Source organism: Sinocyclocheilus rhinocerous, unplaced genomic scaffold (genome assembly GCF_001515625.1).
Source record: "Sinocyclocheilus rhinocerous isolate Xijiao unplaced genomic scaffold, SAMN03320098_v1.1 scaffold1950, whole genome shotgun sequence".
NCBI lineage: Eukaryota > Metazoa > Chordata > Actinopteri > Cypriniformes > Cyprinidae > Sinocyclocheilus > Sinocyclocheilus rhinocerous.
In genome coordinates, this window is record NW_015647047.1 from 68,656 (window position 1) to 79,248 (window position 10,593).

A 10,593-nucleotide genomic window follows, 5' to 3' on the forward strand; every position below is an offset into this window, starting at 1 on the left:
GATAGATAGAAATAGTCAGATGATAGATAGAAATAGTCAGATGATAGATAGATAGATAGAAATAGATAGAGAGATAGATAGATAGATAGATAGATAGATAGAAATAGTCAGATGATAGATAGATAGATAGATAGAATCAGACTGAAGATAGATAGATAGATAGATATAGAAATGCAGCTGCTAGAATACCCATGTGTTACCCACTATTCGGTTGCTAGGGTTCTTGGGGTGGTTACTAGAGCGTTTGCTAGGGTACCCGGGATGGTTGCTAGGGTGTTGCTATGCGGTTGCTAGGGTAACCATTGTGGTTGCTAAGGTGTTGCTATGCGTTTGCTAGGGTACCCAGGGCAGTTGCTAGGGTGTTGCTATGCAGTTGCTAGGGTACCCGGGGAGGTTGCTAAGGTGTTGCTATGCGGTTGCTAAGGTACTCAGGGTGGTTGCTAGGGTTGCATATAGATGTGGTTGCTAGGGTACCCGGGTGGTTGCTAAGGTGTTGCTATGCGGTTGCTATGGTAGCCGGGGTGGTTGCTAAGGTGTTGCTATGGTAACCAGGTGGTTGCAGGGTACCCGGGGCGGTTGCTAAGGTACTCTGGGTGGTTGCTAGGGTACCCTGGGTGGTTTCTAAGGTGTTGCTATGCGGTTGCTAGGGTACCCGAGGTGGTTGCTAAGGTGTTGCTATGCGGTTGCTAAGGTACCGGTGTGGTTGATAGGGTGTTGCTATGCGGTTGCTAGGGTACCCAGGGCGGTTGCTAGGGTGTTGCTATGCGGTTGCTAGGGTACCCTGGGTGGTTGCTAGGGTGTTGCTATGCGGTTGCTAGAGTACCCTGGGTGGTTGCTAAGGTGTTGCTATGCGGTTGCTAGGGTACCCGGGGCGGTTGCTAGGGTGTTACTATGCAGTTGCTAGGGTACCCGGGGAGAGATTTTTAATCTTAATTTTTTCTTTCTCAAGCCAACTTAATAATAATAATAATAAGTTTAAATAGCATTTCAGTAAGTTGGATTTCTCAAGCCAACTTAACTAGAAGCTAAAGATAGTGAACTAACTTTGATGTTGGCTTGGCAAAAGAGCCAGAGTACTTGTGTGTCCAGCGTTCTTGAGCTGCCCCGCTGCAAAAAAAACGTACAACAGTATTTTTCTATGGACCATTGTTATTTTCTATTCTAATAAAAAGCCTAGGCTATGACAACAGCTTCGACAGAGTTGGCTAGCTGGATGCGAAATAAGTCATGCCTTTTATTTTTTTCCCTGTTTGCTATTTCAAAGTCCTGTCACCGAAGCGTTGTGGACTACGACACAGAAGGTAACTGAAACAATGCGGTTTAACTCAAGGCGATCATTAGGGTTACAAGCACAATGGTTTGTGTAGATGAAGCAGTTACACAATGGACGTGTCTCTTTTCAAGTAAATGATGAGTACTATTATATGCACAATATGAAAATAGATAACTAATATAATGTCCCTTCTTCACTTTTTCAGTAATGTCTGACAACTTGAGAAATATATTGTCAATACCATTAAAATTAAGATAAAAAAGTAATGGTCTATCAGTATTTAGGAGATTACAGTTTTTGTATACTTAATATTGGGCTTTATTAAAGGTTATGAAAATATAAGGAATTTATATGCATTTTTATTCAGTCACTTAAATGAAACATTTTCAAAGTCTTTGAACAGATCTTGACGGATTTGCTATCCTGTGGCTCCCTCGTGTGGACAATATTAGCATTATGGCCTTCATCTCTGAACAACATTAAGATGAAATGGCCAGTATTTATTGAATGATTACAAAAGTTTACTGATAATATACCCACATTAAACTCAAATTTACTGATTCTGTATATTATTTCATGCATTAAGAGTTTAATTTTTGACTTACATTTTTAAGCAGTGATGATTGATTATTATGTGACTTGTTAAATGTTTTTTTTAACAATTATAATATATAAACAATATAATTATGAAAAAAGTAGAAGAGTTATTGTTTTCATAATATTTTGTATAGACAATTGTTATTTTGCATTGTAATGAAGGTTTTTATGACAATAAAAATTGTCATTACTAAAAATTAAACACTGATTTCATTCATATTGTTTTTCAATAGGTCAAGCACCTTTTCATAAATATGGCTGTTTCTAAGGTTTTTTTTTTTTTAGGATTTACATTTCAAAAAGTAAAAGACAAGTAGGCAACTTCAAGCTTTTTAAGTAGCTTGTACAAACCCTGGTAATTTTTGTTATAGTCCGCTGTAATTGTCTATTCTACCAAACAAGTTTATTATGATTAAAAAAAATGTAGATATCAGTTAAATTGCACGATAAACAATTTGCAAACAACAGTATAACAGAGCAGGTTTTAGGTTTGTAGATGTTTAGATGCAGAAATGGAAGAATCCTAAAATAACATTGTATAGTTTCCATTAAATATTGATTCTTGTTAGAGCAATAAATAAATAAATACATAAATAAAAGAAGCCAAGACAAAAGAATGATTTTCTGGTTTTTATGGATTAACATTGAAGACAGAAAGCAGCTGGTACATGCGGTCACTTTAATATTCACATCCATCCACCTCCGATTTATTTCTCAACAGTTTGTTCACGTGAGACATAAACGAATGTTTGTGGTTATATCCATTGAGAACTGGACTCTTGAATCTATCGAATTGAATACGGGCATAGGTTTTTTTTTTTGTCCCCTCTCTCTCTTTGTCGAGGTGTAAAGGTATACCAGTGATTTAATGATTTTTGTTGGACAATTGTACTTTGCGTACATGAAAATAAAATAGGACTTTGAACTAAAACCCTCGATTTCTTGTGCATTTATTCTGTTTATTTCTTTATTTGTGTGGTTGTTGAAAAGAGTGTAAACTTATTTTGGTTTGTAACCGGTGGCTTTTAGAGCTCATCTAGGTTTATTTAAATATTGACAGGCTTACTCCTGTCTGGCACCCGAACACTTTAATTTAGTTATTTAAGTATTGATTTAAACTGTTTTCTGGGGCCCACCACCGTTACACACTAAAGAACCGAGGATCACACACTACCAGACTTTAAATTCCTTCCGATCACAATAAACTCACACAGAAATGTGCGCATTGTTGCTAGGAGACACAGGACAAATGAAAACAATATGTGTTTTAAAATTTGCTGAAAATATCAAACATGTTTGATCTCCGACTGGATGGAATCAAAGTCTGAAGCTAAAAAATTTGGAGTCTGTCACCATCATATACTATGTGATTTTCTATTACGTCAGCTTAAATCTACAGACTGAATCTGAGCTTTGGCAACTAGTGTCAACTTCTCCAGACTGTAAATCAGTGGAAAATCAGGGCAAAATATTGTGGTGTATTCCAGGCTTAGAATATAAAGTAGTTGTCATCCATTTAATAAGAGGCTTCATAATGAGGCTAGTTTCTGTGTTCATTGCCATGAATGAAATATTTTATTGGTTTGTTTTATTAGATTTTTGAATGTGTGTTACTTAATCAAACATATTGCAACATCAAGACTAGTCCACGTTCAGCTGACACTTTTGAATGACACTATAAATTAAGCACAGCCAGACTGTTTGCATTCAATGACGTACATCTTAACTGAAATGTTTTTGTCATTTCAAATAAAATAAATTTTATTGTGTGAGAGATTAATATTTTATTTTAACATAAGTTTTAGTATTGAAATTGATATCTTGTGAACTAAAAATGTCTCAATGTAGATTTTGGTGAGATTAATAGGTACGTTTACCCTATTTATTGCATGTTCAGCTGATTCAGTTAATCATCTGATGTCTCTGATTTGTGCCTTGATCTTAGTGTTTGTTAACTATTGTTGTAATCTTTAGCACTGATGATAGTCCAGCAAGGACTGAAACGTTTGCTTTTTTTGTGTGTGCACAGACATTTTTTTGTAAGTGCACTTTATTTTTTATCACCTTGATGTAAATCTCCAGGAAAAAAATTTCTTCAAAGGACCTTGAACCTTGCATTTAGTTTCTTGTACAGATTTTTTGTTCTTAATCCTGTTCCTCACGTCCCCGTCCTCTGCACATGCCCTCTGCATTTCTCTCTCTCACCTGATTCAGATCATCAGCTCGTTAGCTCCATCAATAAACTGTGTTCCAATTGTACGCTTTGTGTATTGACAGACAGATATTTTTCACATAGCTACAAGAAGCGTTAGACATGGACACGCACACGGTTGCCGTGGTAGCGAGCACTAGACGGTTTAGCGAATCACAACACACTGGGCCAGTTAACCAATCTGAGCCCATTGCGTATTTCTGAGGGAGGGGCTTCATAAAAACAGGAAATCATCAGAGCGTTCATAAGAGAAGGGTCAGAACGGTGTAGAATTTAGGTAAATTATGTGAAAAATAATGCATTTTTTTTAAAAACGAAGCATTAACACCTGTTATACTGCACCCCATAAACACAATCAAGCCTAGAAAAAAAAACAAAAAAACACTTTACCACCCCTTTAAAAGTTACATTTTTAGGGTGGTTGGCCTCAGGGGTCTAACTGCACTAGTCAATGTCAAAATGATTGAGATGGTCTGTCAAATCATATTAGGTGAGGTTTACTGTTCACAGAAGTAAAGCACGAATTTAATGTCAAATGAAACTGAAAGAAGTAAGGTCAGATGGAAGCAGTTAAATGTTTAATATTTGACAACTTTCACAATAGAAATGACAGACAGTAACATCCAGTGATGCAAATAAAATAGAGAGATTATATTATATTATTTTAATATTAATTTCCCTTTTTTGATAAATATGGCTGATTTGAATTGAAAATATGGTATCATTACGTGATGTAGGCTAATTCCTAACTATTTTTTTCTTAGAATGTCTTGTGTGATTTAAAAAAAAATTATGAAAAATTACCTTCATTAAAGATTTGCACATAGTCTCATTGGGTGCTTAAACAGAAAGCTGAATCCTATTGAGGCTGTGTCCTCCCTCGTGAAAAATAAATATACTCAAATGTATTTGAAATACATTTACTTCATGCTAAGTATACTACAAATACATTTTTTGTGTTTATGTGCTTAATAAAATGTCCTGCAATTGTACTTATAGTGTACTAAACTGGTATACTTAAAGTCTGCTAAATTGGAACAACTAATTTTGTACTTAATGCACTTTAATTGTGCAGAAGTAGTGCTGAAGTACAATTAAAGATATACTTAGTATATTGTGCTAAAGTGGAACTATTGCAAGTATACTTCAGGTACACTTTAAATATTTTGTATTTAAAGTCTGATAATATTCAAAGATCATACAATCCTCATCAAAAGTGACATTAAAACACATTTTAGACTTAATATTAAGAAATGTGCATTGTGCACAAGTAGTATGCCAAATAAAGTTTAATTATAATTTTTTTATCAGTAAGTCTTGAGTTATCTGTCAGTAAATATGTTAATAGATTTTAACTCAGTATGAAATAAATTTATTTTAAATATATTACTTTTTTTTTTTACTAGGGAAGTTTATTACATATCGCATCATATGACCCCTTTAATATTAAGAAAAGTGCATTGTGCACAAGTAATATGCCAAATAAAGTTTAGGCTAATTATAATTTTTATATCAGTAAGTCTCGAGTTATCTGTCAGTAAATATGTTAATAGATTTGAATTATACTTATTATGAAATAAATGTATATTAAATATATTACTTTTTTACTAGGGCTGTCTAGTCCCGGTACAAGAAATCATAATAAATATTAATAAAGCAAGATGCCCTGTTGAAATATGATGTATGAAGTAATGTATGGGTTATTTAGATTGCAACGGTAAAATATAAATTAAAATTATTGTGACAGATGTGAAGGGAGAGGATAATTTATATACTATATGCATCAGGCTTTTTAGTAAGAAACACTTCCTCATAGGATACACCTGTGTATCCTCCTTTATAGCTCCTCTGGAAGCTTCCTCAGGCCTCGTTCCTCACAGTGCAATTAAGTACATAAATTAGATGTCCTCAAAGTCCCTTTCAAGGAAAGTCTGTTCACTCGGCGGCCATATTTGCAATGCCTCCAGGCAGCTCAAACAAGACCAGGTCCTATCTAAATGAATGGGGTAATCCTGAAATCTCAAAAACTGCTCACTGAACTCGCAATTAAATTACATATTTAAAATCAGCAACAAAATCTGAACAACAAATCTGTGCATTGGCTGGTCTAGCCTCAGGTTTCTATGGGAACCGGAGCTTCTAATGGCCGCTGCACTGACGCAATGACTTTACCAATCAGCGATTGGCTCTTTCATTTAGAAGTCGGGACTATTCCGCCATATTGTGCATTGCAGTTTCTCCCATTCATAAGTATAGGAGTGAACCGTCTTTGTATTTCTATAGTCTTTGATGTCCTTCAGGAAGCACCCTTAAAAAGCTTGAAGGTTTTGTCACAGTTTAAAGTTTAAGTAGTTTTAAAAGCTCAAAGTATTAAGTGTTGTCTGAGACATTTCTGTATACTTGCTAGGGTTTTCTGTGTGGCTGCAACAATGTTGCTAGGCAATCAACTGTTGTCCATACAGTAAAAGTCAGTGGGTTTCAAAAGAACTTTGAATCCCCATTGTATTTTATTGAATGGATTTAAAAAATAAAATCTTTTCCACTTTCCTGTTACACAAAAAACAACCAGTGATTTAAGAAAGTCTCTATAAAAGATGAGAAAGATATATCAATCTTGGGTGGAACTGTAAACCGTCACGCATTCCTACTGTACTACTTGACCAGGTAAGATTATTTTACCTTATGTGAAGGCTGCTGACTAATCCTTTGTTTTCATTTACAGGGTCGACATGTCAAAACAGGACAGCTGGCGGCAATCAAAGTCATGGATGTCACAGAGGTATAAAAAAAAAAACATTTTGAAATTTCATTATATTGCCCTATATTACTGATCTTTTGCAACTATAAAAGTGGTTGGTATCAGAGTCTGGGCATGGGAAACTGGGTCTAGATTAACACAAGGACAGGCTCTACTGCAGTGGTTTTCAATCCTGGTCCTGGGGACCCACCGCTCTGTACATTTTGGGTGCTTCTCAAACGGAAGGCTGCATCCTACCGAGGCTGCGTCCTTCCTAGCTCAGTCCTTCAGAGTCTTGTAGGCTAGAGTCCTCCTCGGCATTAAACGCTACAATGAGTCTAGTAAGTGTAAGTCACATATGTTCCCGCCCTCACCGCCACGGCACAAAAATACTAATAAAACTTAGTTTTGGAAAAATGCTTTGTATTACAAATCATATTATTTGGCTTTCTATTAATGCAGTACAATGAATCACAGCCGTGTAGTCTCCCGGTGGCTTACATTATTGGCAGTTTAGCGTTTAGTGAGTAATTTACACCAAAACAAAAAATAACATCTATGCTTTCATGTCTGAAAACATTATTTTTGTCTTACATTTCATAATAAATTCAGAAAAGCTCAGTACTGAATCGTTTTTCGTCAGTTTATTTTCATGAAATGGAATGGGTACAAAGTATTGTGTGGGTGATTGAAAGTCGCGGAGGATACATCCCATGCATCCTTCAAATTGCTTGGTCCTGACACCCCCACTCACTGTACATAAATACAATATAAATGACCATATTAAACCATACTACTAAATTACCATACTAAATTAAAATGCCCAAGTACTGTTCCAATATGTCTAAAAGCCAGTCCTCTAATCCTGCTCCTGGAGGACCAACGTCCTGCAGAGTTTAGCACCAGCCATCTCCAACACATTTGCCTGGAAGTTTCCAGTGAGTCTGGAGACCTTGGGTGCATCTCAATCAGCTCCTGAGCTTGTGAATCAGTACATTGTGTACATGAATCTGGGCAATGGCAAGAACCCTGGCTTACTGCATATTTAGAAATATGTTATTCAATTTCCGGGCAGCATGATTACGTACAACGACAACGTACAACATTGTAGAACATCACCACTGTCATTAATCAGAAACAGACGGGACCTATATCTTTTTTTATTAAAACAAATGTATGCACTTTAAACACATTGTTCTGTTACATATTCTTAGAACATTTAAGCCAAATATTAATTGATATTATTTCTAAATGTTACTAGATGTCTTCGCTACCTGTCTAGCAATGTGTTTACGCTAAAATAATAATAAAAAAGTGGGTTTGTCTTTTCAAATTGCATGTCATCATATAAGGTCTACCTGCAGACTTCCAACCCTGTTCCAAGTTAACACACCTGTCTGCCAGGGTTGCAGTGCACTTTAATGTTTTGTCTCCAACAACATGAATGTGAGTAAATGATGTTACAGTTTTCTTTATTTTGGGTGAACTATTCCTTTAAATCGGGGGGGGCAAAGTCCTTTTCTCTCCAGTGCATTTAGCTTCATACACCGTTTTCATACACGTTTTGCATGTGCAATAAATATAATGAAATTAAGGGTGTAGAATTGGTTTGCTGCATTTTGACATGGCTGACAGAAATAACCCACATTTCAAATGGGTCTTTGACAGAAATGCATGTAAAATTGTGGTGGAGCACAATGACACCCATCTGTCAGTCATCAAATACATAGCCTGGAATGAGGGAATTCAAGAAAATTCCCTGTGCCTGTCTAAAGCAAAAAAAAAAGTGTTTGCCTCCTTTGACCGCCTATCTGAACTACACAGAATTAGAAGTAACAGACCTCTTTGGTGTTTGATGTGTCTTTCTGTTGATGTGTTTGGTTTAGGATGAGGAGGATGAGATTAAACTTGAGATTAACATGCTGAAGAAATACTCCCACCACAGAAACATTGCCACATACTATGGTGCTTTTATCAAGAAGAGTCCTCCTGGACATGATGACCAGCTGTGGGTGGGTATCTGAACATCTATCATGTTTTTCACAGCCTCACTGTCTATTTAAATAAATTGCATTTCACTGATGTACTGTAGAATTCTAAATTCAAAAATGTTTGTGAAGACAAAAAGCCTGACCAGAAACTTTGAAGTAGTTTTAAAATCTTGAAGATTGAAAGGTTTAAACGGATAGCTCAAAGTTCAAACAGATAGCTATGTGGTTGCTAGGAGTTTGCTAAAGTTTTTATGATGATTTTGAGAGACTATTTGCCATTTTGAATCAAACGAGCCCACACCCATGATTCTCCAACGTTCTTATGTTCAGAGATGGCTGGCTCATTTTCCTATAAGGATGCTACATTTGTATAGAAGAAGCAGCAACAACATATGAGATAAAACTTAATAAGAATAAATTTAAATACAACATTAGTATTTTAACTTTTTAAAGGCCTTTTATGTTGTTTTCCCCCTTTGATTTTTCTGTCTGTGCAGTTGGTCATGGAGTTTTGTGGTGCTGGATCTATAACAGACCTTGTTAAGAACACCAAAGGCAACAGTTTGCAAGAATACTGGATTGCATACATCTCCAGAGAGATTCTGAGAGTGAGTGACAACAGCTGTCCGTTTACACACTTTCTCAGGACTTTCCATTTTCATAGAATCATCTCCAGTCTTTTGAATCTATTTCACCTTTCTCCTCACTGAATTCTTTTACTCAGTGTTTGTCCTCAAGGGTGGCAATTTGTGTAATTTCCATAACTTTTACATCTGAAGTTTAATGTAGAGTCACTTTTTCTTCTCAGGGTCTGGCCCATTTGCATGCCCACCATGTCATCCATCGTGACATTAAGGGTCAGAATGTGCTGTTAACAGAGAATGCCGAGGTGAAATTAGGTGAGTCACATTGTTTTTATTTGCTTTTAATAAATTAAATACTTTTGAACTTTATTGCACCACTGTTACTTTACATCAAAAACTGCCATACTTTTAGAAATTGTTTGTCAAAAAAATTAGAAAATTTGATTTCAGAAATGAATGACCCCTTTACCTCAGATGAGCGACATCAACCAATTTGGGTCTAATTAGAGCTTTCAAGGGTTTGCAAGCACAGCTACAGATGTTAGTTTTTAGTTTTTCTGTATGTAATTGAAAAATTGCTAATTGCTATAATCTTGATACTTGCCATTTCATTCCTGTTTTAATCACATCACTGTGTCCTTCTTTTGCAGTTGACTTTGGTGTGAGTGCTCAGTTGGACAGGACAGTTGGCAGAAGAAACACTTTCATTGGCACTCCTTATTGGATGGCGCCAGAGGTCATTGCCTGTGATGAGAACTCAGAAGCGACATATGACTATAGAGTAAGAGCCTGTCTTGAACATTTATACTGTTGTAATATAGTCCTTCTTTTCAGACCTTACTGTAGAAATCTTTCTCTGCCCCATACATCTGTGTCCCCAACATTGTAGACACTATATAAAACAAGAACACCATTTTCCTTACAGCGTTTAAGGGAATAAGAGTGGTTTAACACACCTGGGGCCATATTCACAAAACATCTTAAGGCTAAAAGTAGCTCCTAACTTGCTGATTTAGGAGAAACTAATGAAAAAATAATGTGCGTGTCATTCGTAATTTTAGGACTCGCATTTTAGCATTTTAGTGCTGAAATCAGCTCCTAAATATGTTAGGGGTAGTCAAGAGGACTAAGTCAGAAAAGCTAAATCACAAACAATCCTAAAGGTGTGGCTGTTGCTGGTAATTAGCCTTCATGTATAA

At 36.0% G+C, this 10,593-nt stretch overlaps 1 protein-coding gene across 1 annotated transcript in view; it reads left to right on the forward strand.

Moving 5' to 3' along the window:
• The window catches only part of LOC107708576 (mitogen-activated protein kinase kinase kinase kinase 4-like), a 57,148-nt gene extending 46,762 nt beyond the window's left edge, over positions 1-10,386 (forward strand). Inside the window, exons 3-7 of the mRNA XM_016512838.1 lie at positions 6,805-6,861; positions 8,706-8,831; positions 9,308-9,418; positions 9,619-9,709; positions 10,045-10,386. Of these exons, the coding sequence (XP_016368324.1) occupies positions 6,805-6,861; positions 8,706-8,831; positions 9,308-9,418; positions 9,619-9,709; positions 10,045-10,283 (624 nt within the window). The 3' untranslated portion in view covers positions 10,284-10,386. The remainder of the gene's footprint in view (positions 1-6,804; positions 6,862-8,705; positions 8,832-9,307; positions 9,419-9,618; positions 9,710-10,044) is intronic.
• Positions 10,387-10,593: the final 207 nt, after the last annotated feature.